General features: G+C 57.7%; 4 protein-coding genes across 14 annotated transcripts in view; 1 reads left to right on the top strand and 3 right to left on the bottom strand.

The window, feature by feature from the left end:
* The window catches only part of LOC309657454 (GTPase HRas-like), a 57,710-nt gene extending 56,132 nt beyond the window's left edge, over positions 1-1,578 (bottom strand). For all 3 annotated transcript variants that reach the window (XM_082454963.1, XM_082454962.1, XM_082454964.1), the window contains exon 1: positions 968-1,578. In XM_082454963.1, the coding sequence (XP_082311089.1) occupies positions 968-1,039 (72 nt within the window). In that variant the 5' untranslated portion in view covers positions 1,040-1,578. The remainder of the gene's footprint in view (positions 1-967) is intronic.
* Positions 1,579-1,699: 121 nt separating this feature from the next.
* On the bottom strand, positions 1,700-2,783 carry TIMM29 (translocase of inner mitochondrial membrane 29). Its single transcript, XM_082454974.1, has 2 exons — positions 2,588-2,783; positions 1,700-2,511 (listed from the first exon to the last, which is right to left on the bottom strand). The coding sequence occupies exons 1-2, from the start codon at positions 2,679-2,681 to the stop codon at positions 1,823-1,825; spliced, it is 783 nt and encodes a 260-aa protein (XP_082311100.1). The 5' UTR covers positions 2,682-2,783; the 3' UTR covers positions 1,700-1,822.
* Positions 2,784-2,786: 3 nt separating this feature from the next.
* On the top strand, positions 2,787-8,463 carry YIPF2 (Yip1 domain family member 2). 5 transcript variants are annotated; one of them, XM_082454942.1, is made up of 10 exons: positions 2,787-2,919; positions 3,075-3,135; positions 3,870-4,024; positions 4,128-4,208; positions 5,190-5,277; positions 6,530-6,646; positions 6,735-6,901; positions 6,980-7,162; positions 7,251-7,382; positions 7,479-8,463. In XM_082454942.1, the coding sequence occupies exons 2-9, from the start codon at positions 3,105-3,107 to the stop codon at positions 7,362-7,364; spliced, it is 936 nt and encodes a 311-aa protein (XP_082311068.1). In that variant the 5' UTR covers positions 2,787-2,919; positions 3,075-3,104; the 3' UTR covers positions 7,365-7,382; positions 7,479-8,463. The 5 variants fall into 5 exon arrangements, with proteins under 5 accessions (XP_082311068.1, XP_082311070.1, XP_082311071.1 ...); XM_082454944.1 differs by having other exon boundaries at positions 7,462-8,463; XM_082454945.1 differs by having other exon boundaries at positions 2,827-2,909.
* Positions 7,574-17,828, bottom strand: part of CARM1 (coactivator associated arginine methyltransferase 1) — a 40,317-nt gene continuing 30,062 nt past the window's right edge. For 4 of the 5 annotated variants that reach the window (XM_082454926.1, XM_082454925.1, XM_082454928.1 and 1 more), the window contains 11 exons: positions 17,112-17,289; positions 14,895-14,985; positions 14,632-14,713; positions 11,039-11,124; positions 10,755-10,844; positions 10,173-10,310; positions 9,994-10,083; positions 9,785-9,897; positions 9,554-9,631; positions 9,263-9,331; positions 7,574-9,100 (listed from right to left, as the gene is read on the bottom strand). In XM_082454926.1, coding sequence (XP_082311052.1) covers positions 8,958-9,100; positions 9,263-9,331; positions 9,554-9,631; positions 9,785-9,897; positions 9,994-10,083; positions 10,173-10,310; positions 10,755-10,844; positions 11,039-11,124; positions 14,632-14,713; positions 14,895-14,985; positions 17,112-17,289 — 1,158 coding nt within the window. In that variant the 3' untranslated portion in view covers positions 7,574-8,957. The remainder of the gene's footprint in view (positions 9,101-9,262; positions 9,332-9,553; positions 9,632-9,784; positions 9,898-9,993; positions 10,084-10,172; positions 10,311-10,754; positions 10,845-11,038; positions 11,125-14,631; positions 14,714-14,894; positions 14,986-17,111; positions 17,290-17,828) is intronic. The other variant, XM_082454927.1, reaches the window with a different exon arrangement.

Raw genomic sequence — 17,828 nt, 5'->3', positions numbered from 1 at the left:
AACAGGGGCCCCAGCAAGAAGAGTGGCCCAGACGCTCACCTGTGATACCTCCAGCCCAGAGGTGGGTGGGGTCCGACCTCCAGCTGCACTTAATGACTGTGTCAGAGAAGCAGGGAGCCGGCCCCCCAAACACAGGGCGGACAGCTGAGAGCATCTCCCAAGCAAGCACCTAAATTAGAAGCTGCTGGGTAGGCAAAAGGCCTGAACTGGAGGTGCCATGGGCTGAGGGTACCAGTGCCCCACGAGAACAGGCCTTGCCACAGTGGAGGGCACAGCAGTGTGCCGGGACTGCCAAGTGGCAGCCGACAAGCAGCTCCAGCCACCCCCCACCTGGCATGCTGGTGCATTTGACAAGTATTCACTGAGCGCCTACTGCATGCCAGGTGCTGCTCCAGGCACAGGGTGAGAGGCAGACAGAAAGAACCCCTGCCCTGGCAGGATGAGGCTCTGCTCCAAGGAAAAGATCTACATAAAGGGGAAATAAAGGGAAACCCACGAGACCCCAGTGCCAGAAGAAGTTTGGAAAACATAAGGCAGGTGAGGAGGTGGGCAGGCGCGGGCCAGAGCTCCAGGAAGCAGAAGCTGATCACAGGAAGAGACTCAAAGGAGGTGTGGGAACAAAGAGACAAGTAAAAAAGGAAAAGGGCCTGGGGCCAACGCTCCTAGCTGGGGTGTCCCCATTTTGTGATGCTTAAAGAAAGGGGTCCCTTACAGGGTCAGTGGGCAGTGATTTTCTAAACTCCAGGTTCGCCTGGTGTGTGTGATGGCCATGCGGTGCCCGAGCTCTTCGCAGGGGTCCATGGGGCTCTGGCGGGTGGGAGACCGGCCTTGCCCCATGGTCACGGGTGGGCCTCCTCTCGGGGGCACCCAGCACACTTGTGGGGTCCCAGAAAACAGGGCCAGGGACACACAGCCAGAGGAGCTGGCCTGGGTGAGGCAGAGCGGAGCACCTCTGCCCGTGTCTCACCTGCGCCCCCGCGTGCCTGGCGAGGACAGTAGGCACCTCGCCCGGCCCGGCTCCTGCAGCCCCTGAGGACATCTAGAGGCCAACTCCTGGACTGGTCTGGAAAACTGAAGTGATTCAAGCTACTTAAGAATGAAAAGAAAAACAGAGAACTGGAAAATGTTCCTGTTATAGCCAAACATCCTTTTGTTCTGAGAGAGAAGCGAACCCAGGCTCCCGGCTCTGTGGTCCTCCGTTTACTGAGCACTTCCCGGGGCGGCCCTGCAGGGCTGCAGGTGAAGCTGGGGAGCGCTTCCCAGGGTCGGGCAGGAAGGGTGTGGATTCAGAGCCACAATCCTGCCCACTCAGCCCCACTGCACACCGCGAGGGCCTGCTAGGTACCGAGTGCTTTCTGCTGGTCTCTGATTTTGCTAACAATCCGAGCAGACTGTGCTCCTGTTTACAGAGAAGGAATCTAAGGTGCGGAGAGGGCGCTTCACCTATCCCAGGTCACTCTCAAAGTTCTTAGTAGAGCTTGGCAGCTACCTAACAACTGTGATACCTCAGGCTGTGAAGCCCAGTGGAAAAAGGCTCATTTCGGTCTAATGCTCCTTACTAACTCTGGCAGTGCTAAACGTCACATGGCATGCCGCTCTGCTCTCCCCAACTCCTAGACCAAGGAGGCTCTGAATTAGCGTCAGCTCACGATCAACAGGTGAGAGGGAGACCCCCGATTTTGTGAAAACGCAGGAAGAGAACAGTGCAAATAATTTATTTCCGTCACTCGGCGTTTGAGGCTCACTCACACCAACTGCACAATCCCGGGCCAACAGTCTGTCGGGGCTCAGAGCCCGATCGGGACCCAGGCTGGTCTGGGTTTCATCTCGCGACTTCCGACGGCACCAGCGGGTCGGCCTGGCTCAGGGCGAGCTGGTCCTTCTTCTCCTTCTGCAAGACCTGCTCCTCCCACAGCGCCTGGTCCACCTGATCGTCGGTGAGCACCACGGGCTTGAACTTCTCGTCGAAGAGCCGCTCGTTGGCCTCCGAGTGCAGCTGGTGGGGCCCGACGACGCGCAGACGTGCCGGCAGGTGCAAAAACTCGTCGTCGTTGATGTCGCAGTCGCGCATCCGGGCCCCCAGCACCCACCAGCGGCCCACGAAGCCCACATCCAGGATCCGGTCCGGGAAGTCGACCCAGCGGGGCTGCAGGTAGCGGCAGCGAGCCTGGTAGAGGCTGGCCTGGGCGTCGAAGGGCGCCTCGTACACCAGCGAGCAGAGGCCCAGGCTCACGTGACGCAGGCAGCCGCGACCCCGCAGCCAGAGCAGCCGTTGCACGAACGCCTCCGAATCGCGGTTGCGCGTGGCGGGCGCCAGCAGCAGGAGGGTCCCCGACGCGTCGAGCAGCGCCTCCTCAAAGGCCGCCTCGCTCGGCGCGAGGGCGCAGCAAGCCGCCGCGCCACCCAGCAGCCCCACGTACACGGCCGCCCGCACGGGTCGGGCCCTCGCCGCCGCCGCCGCGTCCCCGCAGGCCTCAGCGTAGTCCCGGAGCAGCGCGCGGGCCCAGGCGCCTGAGGGGAGAGAAGCGCGATGAGGGCGGTCCGGCCGCTGCGGCCGCCCACCCCGCCGCCTCCCGCCGCTACTCACCCAACCGAGCCCACACGCCGGGCTTTGCGGCCGCAGTGTCACCAGTCTCTCCGCGGCTTCGGGGCCAAAATCTCTTCAGACCGGCCGCCGCCATCGTCTTCCGGCTTTGCGTGCGTACTCCGAAGAGAAACGCAAGGTAGGCGAAGCAGAAGGCCCGGGGAGTCTCTTCTGCGCAAGCGTCAACACTGCCGGAAGTGGCTTCCCATCGGAAGAGAGTAGAATACGGACCGACGCCGGATGTTGCTGTCAGATCGGAGTACGGTCATCTGTGGCTGGCAGGCTGGTTGCGCAGGCGCAGAGAGCCCAGGCCCCGCCGGTTGAGGTAGCCGCAGGTGAGGGGGCAGTGGGTGCACCTGTGGGGCGGGAGCGACGAGTTCACGCCCCGGTGGGTGCCGTTAGCCGCCAGACCGGGCTCGGGGCTGAGGCTAGCCTCCAGGAGGGGCCCCGAGAGAGGTCGGGGGCGGGCCTGATTGGCCTCTGTCCTCAGAGCGGGATGCGGTGACGGCCCTGAGCGACCATGGCAGCGGCAGACGAGCTGGCCTTCCACGGTGAGTGCATCCGCGACCGGGCCCGACTCCTACTCCCTCCGCTGGCCGGAACCTCCCATCCAGGTTCCAACTCAGATCTAACCCGAACCCCAGTCAGCTGTGAACCCCGACCCAGGCATGAAACCCATCCCTGACTCGAATCCCACTCCCGCCCTAAACTCAGGCCTCAAACCCGAGCCTCTACCTCATTCCAGAATCAGCCCTCAGTTGCGGGCCCATGTTAGAAGGGAGGGGACACACCTCCTTCCCACTCACCAGAGTTGAGGAAGACGTGCTCTGAGTTGGGGGTGAACACCCAGGTGGTCACGGTTAGCGTTGGCCCCCAGATGAGCAGTGGGCAAAACCAAATTGTTTCGTTTGTTTTTGATAAATTTATTTATTTATTTATCTTGGTTGCGTTGGGTCTTCGTTGCTGCGCGCAGGCTTTCTCTAGTTGCGGCGAGCGGGGGCTACTCTTCGCTGCGGTGCACAGGCTTCTCATTGCGGTGGCTTCTCTTGTTGCAGAGCACGGGCTCTAGGCGCGTGGGCTTCAGTAGTTGTGGCTCGCGGGCTCAGTGGTTGTGGCTCACAGGCTTAGTTGCTCCGCGGCATGTGGGATCTCCCCGTACCAGGGATCAAACCCGTGTCCCCTGCATTGGCAGGCGGATTCTTAACCACTGCGCCACCGGGGAAACCCCGAAACCAAGTTGTCTTGACTCCCAAATACGCCTGTGTCCCATATGCCTTTTCGACAGAGTTCGAGGAAGCTACTAACCTGCTGGCCCAGACCCCAAATGAGGCCAACACCAGAGGTGATCAGCTGGTGCCCCAGCGGCACGTGGCTGTGGCCATGGACTCAGGTGGCAGCTACGGAGCTGAGGACGAGGTGGAGGAGAGTGACAAGACCGCGGTGAGTCCCATAAGTCCCCGTGCCCTGCCTCTTGTCCCTACCACCCACCCCTGCCACACACCCCCCCCCCCCCCCCCCAGCGCTGAAAGCCTGCACTCTGCAGCTCCTACAGGAGGAGAAGCAGCAGCCTGGTTTCTGGACCTTTGGCTACTATCAGAGCTTCTTTGACGTGGACACCGCACAGGTCAGGCCGGGAAAGCTGGTGGGATGGGATTTGGAGTCACGCTTGGGGTTCAGCCACTAGTCACCGAGCACTTCTTGTGCGCCAGGCCCTGGGCAAGTGCTGGCAATATGCACCTGGGAGAACAAGAGCTCCTACCCAGGCTGGTAGGTGTGACTATGTGCACTGCAGGGATGTGGCGTGACCGGGACTCTTGGGAACACGGGGGACACAGGTGATATGGTGGGTTAGGGAAGGGCCCACTGGAGGAGGTGAGGAATTTGCTGAGGCTTAGAGGAGAAGGTAGACCTAGCCAGGCAGAGTGGAGGGAAGCATAAGTATGTTCCAGGCACAGGGAACAGCATATGCGGAGGACCAAAGGTGAGAGAAGGCACACACTACTGCAGAGGCTACCTGTCACTCAGGCTGGAGAGTGAGGTGGGGGACTGGCGGAGAGAAGCCAGATCACCAAGGGCCTCACGAGCTATGTTAAGGAGTCTGGGTTTTATCCTAAGGGTGCTGGGGAGTCATGAAAGGGTTTAGAGCAGGAGAGGCTTGAGTAGCATGGAACATGGATTGGAGGCCCCAGGCCAGGGTGGGAGATGGTAATAAACCAGGGCTGCGGAGTAGGGAACACGTTGGGAGAGATGGGGGAAGGAGAACGCCCAGGACTAGGCCTTGTTGATGACAGTTAATGGGGTGGGGGGAGAGAGCAAAAAGGGGAGTCCGGGGCAGCCAAGCTGGAGGAGGAGGAAGCAAAGAAGAAGATGGCAGGCCCTGAAGCGTCCTTCAGAGTGGTGGGATGCTGGGGTATTGCGTGGGGGCTGCCCAGGGAAGGGGCGGGCTCCAGGCCATAGGAAGACAGGAGCCCCTTCTGGCAGAGTGTAGAGAGAGGAGGTGGGAGGTCAGCAGGGAAGGAGCCCCTAAGGAGCTTGACCCCTCTCCTCCTGGGTGGTGAAGAGCCCCAGGCGGGCTTCCATCCTAGGCCCCGGCCTTGTCCCCCAGGTCCTGGACCGGATCAAAGGCTCGCTGCTGCCCCGGCCCGGCCACAACTTTGTACGGCACCATCTGCGGAATCGGCCAGACCTGTATGGTGAGTGAGGTCGTGCGTTCAGTTCATTCGATTATTCATTGAACAAATGTGGACTGACTGCCAGGCCCCAGTATACAGCTGAGAACAAAGCAGAATCACTCATGGAGAGCGTGAAACTTACACTCTGTTCAGGGAGATAGAGCCAAATGAGGCTGCAGAGGGCGTTGTGGCTAGGAAGAGAAGCACGGGGTTTAGAGAATGGGAACTGCGATTTCGCACGGGTTGGTCAGGGACGATCCCTCTGAGGAGGGTGAGAGAGTGAGCCTGGTTGGCGTCAGGCGGGGTGTGGGGAGACCCGGGGAAGAACGTTACAGAAGTGGGATGTGGGGGAAACAGGCCTGAACTGCAGGGCAGCACTGTCATTGGACTGGAGTGAGCTGCCAGGAGGCCACAGAGGTGACAGGACAGGTCACACAGGACTCCTATGCTGTGGTGAGAAGGGATCTTAGTTAAGTGTCCTTAGGTGCTCTGGGCCCGGGGCAGGAGCGGGGTTGGGGGGAGGGCAGAAGCTGGGAGACCAGGGAGGAGGTGACTGCTGAGGTCCAGCATGGGATGATGGGCCTGGCCTGGGGTGGAGAGAGCCGGGTGTTGGATTCTGGCATACGTCAAAGATGAAGCCAACACGTCAGATGTGGGGTGGAAGGAGAGGCGATAAGGAGGCTCCGGAGTTTTTGGCTGGACTACCAGAAAGCAGGAGTTGCTATTTACTGATGCGGAAAGGCGGGCAGTGTGGTGGGGTGGAGTGGGAACGTTGAATAGGAGCCGCAGGTTCAGGGCAGAGGCCCAGACTTGAGACATTTGGGGGTTGTCGGCACAGAGGTGGCATAAGGCCCTGAGGTTGAACGAGATCACACGAGGGGTGAATGAACGCAGAGAAGAGGTTTGAAGACTGGGCCCCGGGCCGGCTCCCCGCTGTTAAAGAGCTCAGGGAGTCAAAAAGGTTGAGGAGTTGCCAGTGAGATGAGACAAAAGCAAAAACGTAAAGTCCTGGGAACCACATGGAGAGTGTTTCCAGAAGGAGGGCGTCAGCTATGTCAAAGGCCATCAAGAGGCCAAGAACGATGAGTGCTGGGCGCCAGCACTGGATTCAGCCGCCAGTTTGTCGCTGGTGTGACGCCGGGTCGATGAGTGGGGTCGATGGGGTGGAGGGGTGGAGGCAGCCCGGAGCCTGGGAAGAGGCTGGGACAAGATGGGACAAGTCACCTGTCCTGGGAGCTCCCACCCTGGGACCCTGACCGTGCCCCGCCTGCAGGCCCCTTCTGGATCTGTGCCACACTGGCCTTCGTCTTGGCCGTCACCGGCAACCTGACCCTGGTGCTGGCCCAGAGGAGGGATCCCTCCATCCACTACAGCCCCCAGTTCCACAAAGGTAAGCGAAGTGGGCAAGGCCTGGTACCTGGCGGGTGGGGGCGGGGGTGGTGCTGTGGCCCGGGGGCGATTACCTGCCTTGCCCACAGTGACCGTGGCCGGCACCGCCATCTACTGCTACGCGTGGCTCGTGCCGCTGGCGCTGTGGGGCTTCCTGCAGTGGCGCAAGGGTGTCCGGGAGCGCATGGGGCCTTACACCTTCCTGGAGACGGTGTGCGTCTACGGCTACTCCCTCTTTGTCTTCATCCCCACTGTGGTGAGTCGGGCTCAGGGACGGGTGGGCCCCGGGCGCCACGGGGACAACCTGGTAGCCAGCTGCCTGTGTCGTGCCCAGGTCCTGTGGCTCATCCCTGTCCCCTGGCTGCAGTGGCTCTCCGGAGCCCTGGCCCTGGCCCTGTCAGCCACGGGCCTGGTGTTCACCCTGTGGCCCGTCGTCCGCGAGGACAGCCGGCTGGCGGCTGTGCTGCTGCTCTCCGTGGTGGTGCTGCTACACGCCCTCCTGGCCACGGGCTGTAAGGTACCCGGCTGCGGGGGTCACAGGCTGGGCCTGGGGTCGGGCGTTGGCTTGCTGCCTCTGACGCTAACCCAGGGCTCTCTCGGTTCAGTTTTACTTCTTCCAGCCGCTGCCTCCGGAGCCCGCGGCACCTCCCCACCAGGCCACATCTCAGCCCCCAACCGTACTACTGTCACCGCCCCCGCCAAGGTCCGCAGCAGCCTAGGAAGGCTGGAGCCCGCAGGTGAGGAACTGTTTCCGGCTGTGGCTGAGGGGGTCTCCGGCCCCCATCCCAAGGTTAGAAGTCATGGGGCCACTCCTAGGAGTTTCTCTCTTTCAGGCCCAACATAAGGGGGCGCCTCTGCCTGCCCTGCCCCCCAGACGGTGACTGAAGGCTCCCCTGAGACCTCGAGATGATTTTGCTACTTTCCAGACTTTTCTTACAAAGCAAACACTTTTATTTTCTATGCAAAGGTGATTCAGAGAATTTATATAAAGGCGGGAGAGGGGCAGAGCAGGGAGCTTCCAGGGCAGCCATTGCCCCACAGGCCACCTGCCAGGATGGGTGGGCAGCGCAGGGGGCCACCCCAGCCTCGGCTGTGCCTGCTCTTCCTGGGGGACCCAGTTAGTGGGCCTTGGGCCTAGCCTGAGCTCCACCACATCCGAGTTTGGGGTGTTAGAAACGGGGAGCAGAAGTAGAAGAAAATTGCCTGTGCTGAAACGTACATTTCCTTCTTTATTGGTTTTTTTTTTTTTCTTTTCTTTTTTTCTTTTTTTGGAGAGGTCCCTGCAAGGCCCCTTCCCAGGCTGGGGAGGGACCAAAATGCCATCATAGTAGTAGGGACTGGAGCATCTACAAATACTGAAGGGGATACACAGGCCTAACGTTAGCTACGAGGAAAAAAGATGCCTTCCACGACAGACCCTTGAGGTTTCTGTGTCTGCTCAAGCGGCTGACAGTGACCCTTCCCTCCAGGCCCAGGGCCCACGGGGCCACCTGTTCTAGCTCTTGGCGTGGGTGTGGGACCTGCAGGGGCTCAGGGACAGGACAGCAGCAAGTGGCAGGGGCCGAGGACGGAGGGCCTTCCCGACAGCCGGGTGGGTTGTACATTCAAGTGTGAGGTGAACCCTTTGGTGGGAGGGGGCCGAGGGGCTCCAGAGGCCTGGCCCCGCCCCATCCTGAGGACTCGGCAGGGCTGCCCCTCGCCACCGAGCCTCTGAGTTGGGGAGAGGGGCTGCTGGCTCGGCCCGGCCGGCCTGATGTCTCGGAGGGTCTGTGGATTGACACTGGTTCTTTTCGTAAAAAAATAAAATTAAAAAAAGCAGCATGTCACGCCCATTGTGACCAAGGCCTGGTAGTTGAAGGGGAGGCCCCGCCTGGCCAGGACTGCCTTCCCACTGGAGATAGGCAGGGGGCAGGCCTGAGGGGCCAGGGGATGGGGTTGGGGGACGGGCGGCAGCTGCTCCCCTCCCTCCCTGCCAGGCCTGCAGCTGTCAGGCCCGGACACACCTGTTACAGAAGACTTCAAACCGAGGTCAGGGTGGAGAGGGCAGGAGCGGGTAACAGGGCTCCCACGACACGATCGTGTGTAAAATATGGCAGCGACACGCGCTCAGGGCCAAGATGTGGGCGGGCAGCGGGCTGGGGGCGGCGGCAACATCGTGTAAAAAAGTGTTCAAGTTCCCGTAGCAAAGAGGGCTGTGAGCAGGTGTTTGGGCTTCTCCGGTACAAGGGTGAGAGCCACCCGGGTGGAGGGGGGTTGGGCAGGGTCTTCATTTGGTTTCCTGGTGCTGTCAGTCCGTTCCACGCCAGAGGGGCCTAGCTCCCGTAGTGCATGGTGTTGGTTGGGATGGACATGGGCGAGGCCATCGAGATGGCGGGGCCACCCATGGTGAACTGGCTGTTGACCGCGTAGTGGGCACTGGAGCTGCCGCCGCTGCTGCCCTGGGCGCCGGAGGACCCTGTGGGGCGGGATGTGGGCACTGAGGGGCCAGCTCTGCCCCCTCGCCCGCCCAGACCCACGGCAGAGTCAGAGAGAGAGAGCGCAGGCGAGAGGGCAGGCGGGCGCCCGGCGGTGGGCACCCTCACACCCGCGGGACCCTGCTCCCCCCGCCCACCGTTACCTTGGACAATCCCCGTGCTCATTATGGAGCCCATCCGGGAGTGGGTGTGATTGACAATCCCCGTGTTGGCTGCACAGCAAGAGGAAGGAAGGAAGGAAAGGAGATGGCGTCACCGCCCCCAGCCCGCCCAGCCCACGTGCCCGGCGTAGCGGGTGGGCGCGGTGCTGGCAGAGTGAGACAGAGAGGAACGGCGCGGGGGACCTCAGCCCCCAGGAAGAAGAAAAGGGGGTGAGGCCGAAGGCCTGAGCTCGCCCCCAGCGTGCCCCCCCGCCCCCCGCCCCATGCGCTCACCTAAAGGAATCAGGTTGTTATGGCCCACGCTGGAGCCACCGGCGATAACACTGCTCAGGTCGTAGGCGGTCGGCATCCCTGTGCCGGGGAGGGAGATGTCAGGGGCGGGGGACAGTGTCCTGGGCAGGGATTCGAGGGGCCAGAACTGCCAGCGTTTACTCAGGAAGCACTGGCAGGTGTGTCCAGGAAGTGATGCTGGCACCTGCCCCACCCACACGCGGGCCTGCTCACCAGCCACGGCCATCCCGCTGCTGAGGTTGTAGGTGCTGCCGGTGTTCCACATGTTCTCCGAGGGGGACGTGTAGTGGGAGCCAGGCGGCGGGGAGGGCGTCGTGCCTGTGTATCTGCGGCAGAGATGGACCGGTCGACAGGGCTGAGGGGCTGCAGGCGAGGAGGGGCACTCCCCCTCCCACCGCGTGCAGGCCAAGGGCCCATCCTACCTGAAGAAGGGGTTTTTCAGATCCAGGAGGTTACTGGATTTGGAGCCTGTCTGGTCTACCTGGGCCACAATACTGATGTCGTAGCTCTGTCTGTAGAGAAGGCAGGAGGGGCCAGCCATGAGCCGGCTGCGTGGATGGACTGGACCCCTGCCTCCCCAGCCCCGGCCAGCAGCTCGCACCTTTTGTTGGCAATAAGCAGACATGTCCCTGAGAGCGTGTCCCCGGCCTTGGCGAACAGTGGTGACTGGAACAGGCACCGGACCTGGTACCAGTGGGTCAGGGGCTCCGTCGGGGCCGTGGACAGCCACACGGTCATTCTGCCAAGCAGGAAGAGGCACGCGTTTGCCCGGGCTGCGGCCCCCACCTTGTGCACCCTGAGCTCTCCCCAGGCATCTGTGCCCCGCCACCCAGGGGTCCCCTGGGGCCCTGGAGCCGAGACAGCCTGGCTGTCCAGGAAGTTAACACATAGCCCCACAGCCATGGGGCACCCACTCACCCTGACATACATGCCAAGAGACACAGTCAGGTCCCGTGAAGAACAGTCACTCAGAACAGGGTAGACACCCACCCTGCCACAGCAGCCTACTGCGTGAAGGCCAGCGCCCACTGCCTTTGGAAGAAACAGTGGAACCCAGAGAAGTCGGGTCCTGCCCTCGCGGCCCCAGTTCATCATCTGAGCCAGCCAGGCCTGGGCTTCCCAACTGCAGGCAAGTCCCTGGGGCCAGGGGCAGGGGCCACCTGCTCTGCCCTGTTACACTCACATGGAGCCAATGAAAGCGACGTCAAACCAGAAAGCCAGACCGTGAACCAGCCCGGAATGCAGCATGTGGAATTTGAATGGGATTTCTATCCTGAAAGGCAAAGGGCAGTGATTGCTGGGGAAGCTGAACAGGGGCTGCCAGGAGAGAAGAGGGGTATCCGGGTGTTGAGTCTCGAGGGCCCTGCCCGCCTGCCCTGGGAGGAGAATTCTGCCTGAGGGAGCCGGCTGCGGCCTTGACTTCTGGCAGGAGCCAGGCCCAGGAGGACGGGGCATGGGTGCCGGTACCTGTGCAAATCTCCTTCTTTGGCTTCTAAGAAGTTCACCGTGTACTTGACAGACTTGGCCATCAGGATCCGGATGTCAAATGTGTCCTGGGAGAGATCAGAGATGTGACCTGACTTCAGGCACGGGGTGAAGTCCTGAGTCTGGCTGTGGCCTCTAGGCCATTCAGCTAAAACCAGTTTGCCCTTCTCACACATGCTGGGGGAGGAGGAATTGGTACAACACAATGGAGGGCAATTAGGTGACAGCTCGCAAAATGACAACCATTCATCTGCATTAAAGACTTGGCAGTTCCACTTCTGGGATTTTAACCTACAGATCTATGTGCACATGTACAAACTTACACATGGAGTTACAGATTGCCTAGAGTAGCGACACGCTAGAAACCATCTAATGAAACGAGTGATGGCCCAACAATAAAAGATTATGTACATGAAAAAGAATGAAGAGGCTGTTTATGATGGGGAAAGATCTCCAAGATAAACTGTTAAACAAGTTCACACACACACAAAAAAAAAAACAAGTTAGAGAACCGCACTGACGTCCACTCCCAGCCATGACGGAGATTTCTTATCAGACTAACACTCCTGCCAAGAACTATATGAACTGAATAAAAAACAAAGGAAAAAAACCCCAGTTGTCTGAAATCACTGGAGAGCGACCACAGCAGCCACAGCTTTGGGGCCAAGATCCGAGAGAGAGAGAGAGAGATGCTTTTCGGCCTGTGCCTTTCCCCTTGGGATGGGGCCTTTCAGCAGCCTCCCTGGGTGGGGAAAGCAAAATGAGGACTCGGGATTACCAAGGCAGCTAGCACTCAAGGGGCCAAAATGCTAAAGAAAACGGAAATGTGGAAATTTGAGGTGGACATTCTGCACGTGATTTCACTTCGTGGCATTTGCCAATTCCTGAGCTACATGTGGGATGGGGGTAGGGAAATCAAGCAGAAAGCTGCTTCTGTGAGATTAAAAAGCTAATGAAAGGTTCAGCACCATGTTGATGCTGGGAGGCTGGAACAAGGGGCCCTGTGAACCACCAGGCTCACCAAGACCATGAAGACTATGCCCTAAAGCAGCGGTTCTCAAAATGTGGTCCCTTCCAGAGCACCCTCAAGGTCAAAACTATTTTCACGATATAACACTGTTTTCTGCCCTTTTCATTCATTCACTCACCTGTGATACCACAACAGATTGAATGCAGAAGCAGAATCCAACTGTCTTCTGCTAAGCCAGCCATTAAAGAGATTTGCAAATTTAAAATGTCACTAATTCTTGCTGGAAAGTTTTGCAAAATAGTTTTCTTTTTAAAAAATGCTATTTATGTTAACATGTAAGGGTTATTACTGTTATCCTTAGATTAACTAATGTGTATTTTTAAATTTCTTGGGTTTAGTTTTTAGTGTCAATAGATATTGACAGTACATCATTCAATACAATGCACACAAAATTTCTTTGGGATTCTACATTTTTGAGAATGTAAAAGGGTCCTGAGACGAAAATGTTTGAGAACTGCTGCCTTACAGGGAAGCTGGGCGATATACCAGTTAAGCAGAGTCTGAAAAGCAACCTCCAAATGTCTTAAATGCCTCATAGAACCAAGGTAATCTGTCATTATGGCTTCTTGCCTGAACAAAAACGAATCCTTAGAAAGAAAAACATCATCCAGAGCCTCTATAATTTTTCATTCTGGCATTCAATGACCAGGCATACCAAGAGACAGAACCAAAGTACCAAAAACCAAGGGAAGAAAAAACAAATACAGTTACCACTTATCCAGCTACTAAAAGTGATCAGAGACTTAGAATTAACATGTTTAAGGAAAAAAGGTGAACAAATTTCACAGAGAAGTGAAATAATAAAAAATAAGCAAAATGAAACTCTAGAACTGAAATTTTAGAAAACCAAGGGGGGAGGAGGAGTTGGATGGGCAGTCAAAAGGAACTACAAACTTCTAGTTATAAGATAAGTAAGTACTAGGGATGGAATGTACACCATGATAAATATAATTAACTCTGCTGTACGTTATACATGCAAGTTGTTAGGAGAGTAAATCCTAAAAGTTCTCATCACACAAAAAAATTTTTTTTCCAAAAACAAAAAAGAAATTCAGATTAGACATAGTGATGAGAGGATTGGAACTAGGAGATGGATAAGGAGAAAACATGAAAATTATGCAATTGGGATAGAAAAGTATAAGTATAGAAAAGAGTATAAGAATCATCCGAGAAATGGTGAAAAGGTCTAATGTATACATAATCAGAGCTCCAAAAGAAGAAAGAGAATGGGGCAGAGGTAGTGTTTAGAGATGCTGGGCTTCCCTGGTGGTGCAGTGGTTAACAGTCCTCCTGCCAACGCAGGGGACGTGGGTTCAAGCCCTGGTCCGGGAAGATCCCACATGCCGCGGAGCAACTAAGCCCGTGCACCACAACTACTGAGCCCGTGAGGCACAACTACTGAAACCCTGCGCACCTAGAGCCCGTGCTCTGCAACAAGAGAAGCCACCGCGATGAGAAGCCCGCGCACCGCAACGAAGAATAGCCCCCGCCCGCTGCAACTAGATAAAGCCCGCGCACAGCAATGAAGACCCAACGCAGCCATAAATAAATAAATAAACTAAAAAAAAAAAAAAAAAAAAAAAGACTGTAAGGCAAGAAGTACTACTAGAGATAAAAAAAAGACACTTGTTATAGTGACAAAAGGATCAATCCAACAGGAAGATATAAAAATAATCCTAAACCTGTATGCACCTAATAACAGTAATGTCAAAAAAAAATAAGGCAAAAACTATCAGAACTAAATGGAAAAATAAATCTACAATCAGTAATAGATAGGAAAAGCAGACCAAAAAAAACAGTACAGATAGAGAAGACTTGACCAACATGATTAACAAATGTGACCAAATTGATATTAATATAACAATGTACACAACAAGTGATTGGTATACATTTTTCTCAAGTACAGAGGGAACATAAACCAAGAGAGACCACATACTGGGCATAAAGCAGCTCTCAACAAATTTCAAAGGACCAAAATCATACAGTGTATATCCTCTGAACACAGACAAACTAAGACAGAACAATATATTGATTATGCTATACTTTGAAAGGAAAAAAGGTTAAATATATGTATATTTGTATAGGCACATTTAGATATAAGACTTCTAGAAGAATACACAACAAAGACTGTTTGCCTATAGGAAAAAGAACTGTGTGGCTGGAGATGGAAGTAGGGAGGCTTTCCACTTTTATACTTCTTTGATTTTTGAACCATGGGTCTATACATCAGTTCAAAAATCTCAATAATTAAAATTAATCAAATAAAATCAGTTCACCAAGGATCAATTCATCTAATGACAGTAAACACGTTACTGCATGCTTACTATGCGCTAAGCACTCTACATGCATTGCTACTTAATTCCCAACATCCCTGTGTGAGAGCTCCATGCAGGGGCAGAAGCTCAGAGAGCAACGGTGGCCTGCCTAGTGCTGCACAGCTTGCACAAGGCCTTACAGGAAAGCCAATGCCCCTCTCCTGTCACCCCAGAGGAGGGCCATGCCCCGTGCTACTGTGGTAGTGAGTGCCCTGGGTGCCCCCACTCACCACCACAGGCTGCCGGAAATACTCGTCCACCGCAGCACCTCGGAGAGCTGACAGGTCCACTCCATGGAAGGATGGCTGGTACCTGCAGAAAGCCCCCACCCCCCATGGCAAGGTCACCAGCAGCAGGACACAGTTGGGGCAGCCTGCCTTCTCTCCCAGCTGGCCCTCATCCAGCCCAAGTCTTTTAGGTCCTACTGAGGATAAGGAATAAGAGAAAGGTGGGGCCATCCCTGAGAAGGCAGGACACCCAGGGGCACACTCACCAGAAGTTGGCCTTGGTGAACTGCTCCATGTAGAGCTGTTCATCCGTGAAGGGTGCGAGGTGGACATCACCAATGGTGGGGAACATGTTTCCTGGGAGTGGGGGCAGGGAGCGGTGCTGGCGTCAGGGTGGGACATCCAGCAGGACCTGGCAGAGCCTCCAAAGGGCCCCAGGACCCCAGCTCTGGGCCTTCCCAGCCTCTCACTCATCATTCACTCATTCATGCACTCATGCAATGAAGAGATACTGAGCACCTACTCTGCCAGCGGCCACTGAATACTTGACATGCACCTTCTCACTAAACCTGTACAGCTAGCCAGGGAGGAAAGAGGGCCTGGCCTCAAGTCCCATTACAAGGGCTGGGAGACAGGAAAGCACCTGCCAGAGCCTCAGGGGTAAGTAAGCAGTGCCTGGGGTGTGGCCAGGCCTCCAAGGGCCCTGCTCCGTCAGCCAGACGGTGTCTCTCGGATAGGCGTGCAGCAGGGAAAGCAAAGGAAAGTGCTGTGGACAGAGCAAGGGTGAGCCCCAGGCTATGGCATCACGGGCCCCAGCTGAATCCCCACCACAGGACCGCCCAGGCTCTGGCAGGCAGGGTGGACCACTTGCATGGCCTGAAATGGGAGGGGGACTCAAGGAACAGACAGATGAGTCAGAGCCAGTGGCAAGGAGAGCCAGGGCTCAGGAGGCCCCGCCTACTTCGAGAGTCTAGGGCCCCAAGTCACCTGGCCTCCAGATGTGGGCCTCCCTCCCTCCCTCTTATTCCAGGGGAGAGTCCCTGAGGTGCTGGGAATCTGCCTTCTCAAGCCTTCCTTCAGCTGCAGCCACTGGGGTGGGGAAGGGAGGGGCTCACTGGCCCAGAGGCCACAAGCCAGGCCCCCTGCCCAGGAGGAGCCCATCAGCCCCCCGGAGCATCATGGAAAAGTGCCCCCAGCCCTGAAGGCACCTAAAACTGTGCAGCTGCGGGGAGGGTTCCCTTAATCCCCCGAAAGAGCTTCCTGAGATGGAATGAAGCCACACTCATGCAGGCTGAAGGGGAAGAGGTTAGCCCCAGGCCCGATCCTGGACAGGCTGCTTGACCAGTGGGGTGAGTGTGCAGCTGCCCACCGGAGCCTGACTCCTGTCTGTCCTTCCGTCCCATAAGGAGGAGCCCACACCCTGCTGGGGCTGCTGCTCACCACCCCCCCCACCGACTCCCACCGCCCCCCCGACCCCACCGCCCGGCTAGCTTGGCCCATCAACAGGGCAGAGCATGAGAGCAGGTCTAGGACAAGCCTTGGGGCAGCCTGGCTTCCCACACACCTGGGTCGCGGGACAGAGCTGTGGGGAATGGCAGCCACCTCCTACCTCCCACCTCCCAGAGTGGAGCCTGAGGCAGGCCCTTCCCCACAGACCAACTCCTCCCCTGCCCCCCACGGGCCCCACAAGTGCACGGGCCTCCCGTGCTCTGCCCCGGCGGGGGTCGTCTTGTACCACACGCACACACACACACAGCCCCTTTCCTGTACAGAAATACTGAGAACGTGCCCAGAACTGAGCAGAGAAACGGACACGTCGGCAGATGTTCAGGGCCCCGCACAGACCAGACCACCAGTGACACAGATGGGCAGGTGTCAACAGTGACCCAATGACCCCAGAGCACAGACAGGCAGGTAGTGACACAGACAGGAGACCACAGACATCAGCTGCCCCCCAGTGCACAGGAACCCCCATCCCACTCACACACACACACACACCCCACCCCATGGTGATGAGCGCAGGAGCCCGTCAGGCTGAGGGCAAGGTCTACAGCGCTAGGAATGAAGACGACAGGGCAGTTCCTCGGGGAAGGTGCCGGCCACAGAACATGTCCTGCTCCGACCACAGCCCAGCCAGACACTGTCCCCCATGGGCCATGAGATGCCAGAGGCAGCCCAGTGGCTCTCCGCGGGCCTGAGGGGAGCCCCTCCGTACCCTGACCGAGCAGGCCGGGCAAGTGGACACGTGGCCTCGTTTGGGGCCCAGCCAGCTGAGGTCAGGTCCGGGTAGGGAGCGGGGGTGAAGGCCCAGATGCCTTCTGTACCCCAGGCCGCCAGCTCAGGCCAGTGGGGAGCTGAACCACACCCGTGCTGACTAAGCGGCAGCCAGGGGCTCTCTGAAGGGGCCCCCGGGGGCGCACCCCTGGCCTCGGGCCCAGGGAATGCCCACCCAGGCAGTGGCCCGCGCCGGCAGGGACACTCACCCCCAGGCCTCAGGTACTTCTTGGCGTGGAGGTAGCTCTCGAGCATGCGCTCGTTGAAAAGCATGTAGCCCATGGGCTCCGAGATGATGATGTCCACCTGCTCGGGGAGCGAGACCTCCTCCACCTTCCCGGGGATGACCACGATGCGGTCCGTGAGGTTGTTACTTTTCACCAAGACCTGAGGGCGGGCGAGCCACAGGGGTCACGGGGGTCCTCGCGGGGGAGGGCCTCCGCCCACACTTGGCCACCAGATTCCCCTCTGCCTCCCTGTCGGGTCGCCCCTCCTGCAGCTCCGCAGCCTCCTGATGTCACCTTGGGGACGAGGACAAGTAGGCCTTGCTACAGCTGCCAAAGCTAAACCTGGACACACCTTCCGACCCAGCGATTCCAGTGCTAGGAATCTGCCCTACGGACGTAACCTCACATGGAGAGGGGACACGTGTACAGGGGATTCGGTGCAGCGTTTGTGCTCCAGACTGAGAAGCAGCCTCAGTGTCAGTTACAGCCTGTGTCTCAATACACAGTGGTCCGTCCAGGCAAAGGGATGCTCTGCAACCACTAGAAAGAGTGAGGAAGCTCTTGACATGATGACACAGACATATCCCAGATGTATGGTAAAGAGAGCAGAGCCAGGTGCAAGACGGTGGCGTGTACATTCGTGTGGGAGCTGGCGGGTGGAGAAGCCCATGGGGGCTCATGGAGTGGCTCTGGGGAGCT

Source organism: Balaenoptera physalus (genome assembly GCF_965194825.1).
Source record: "Balaenoptera physalus genome assembly, chromosome: 3".
Lineage (NCBI taxonomy): Eukaryota > Metazoa > Chordata > Mammalia > Artiodactyla > Balaenopteridae > Balaenoptera > Balaenoptera physalus.
The sequence above is the reverse complement of the archived record's forward strand: the minus strand, read 5'-3'. Positions and strand labels throughout refer to the sequence as shown.

What these genes read in the sequence shown, in the direction of transcription:
- YIPF2 (XM_082454942.1), top strand. Translation starts at nt 3,105, where the DNA reads ATGGCAGCGGCAGACGAGCTGGCCTTCCACG. An exon ending in AGACGAGCTGGCCTTCCACG is followed by an intron (nt 3,136 to 3,869) that starts GTGAGTGCATCC and finishes CCTTTTCGACAG; the next exon opens with AGTTCGAGGAAGCTACTAAC. An exon ending in TTGACGTGGACACCGCACAG is followed by an intron (nt 4,209 to 5,189) that starts GTCAGGCCGGGA and finishes CTTGTCCCCCAG; the next exon opens with GTCCTGGACCGGATCAAAGG.
- TIMM29 (XM_082454974.1), bottom strand. Translation starts at nt 2,681, where the DNA reads ATGGCGGCGGCCGGTCTGAAGAGATTTTGGCCCCGAAGCCGCGGAGAG. An exon ending in CGGCGTGTGGGCTCGGTTGG is followed by an intron (nt 2,512 to 2,587) that starts GTGAGTAGCGGC and finishes CTCTCCCCTCAG; the next exon opens with GCGCCTGGGCCCGCGCGCTG.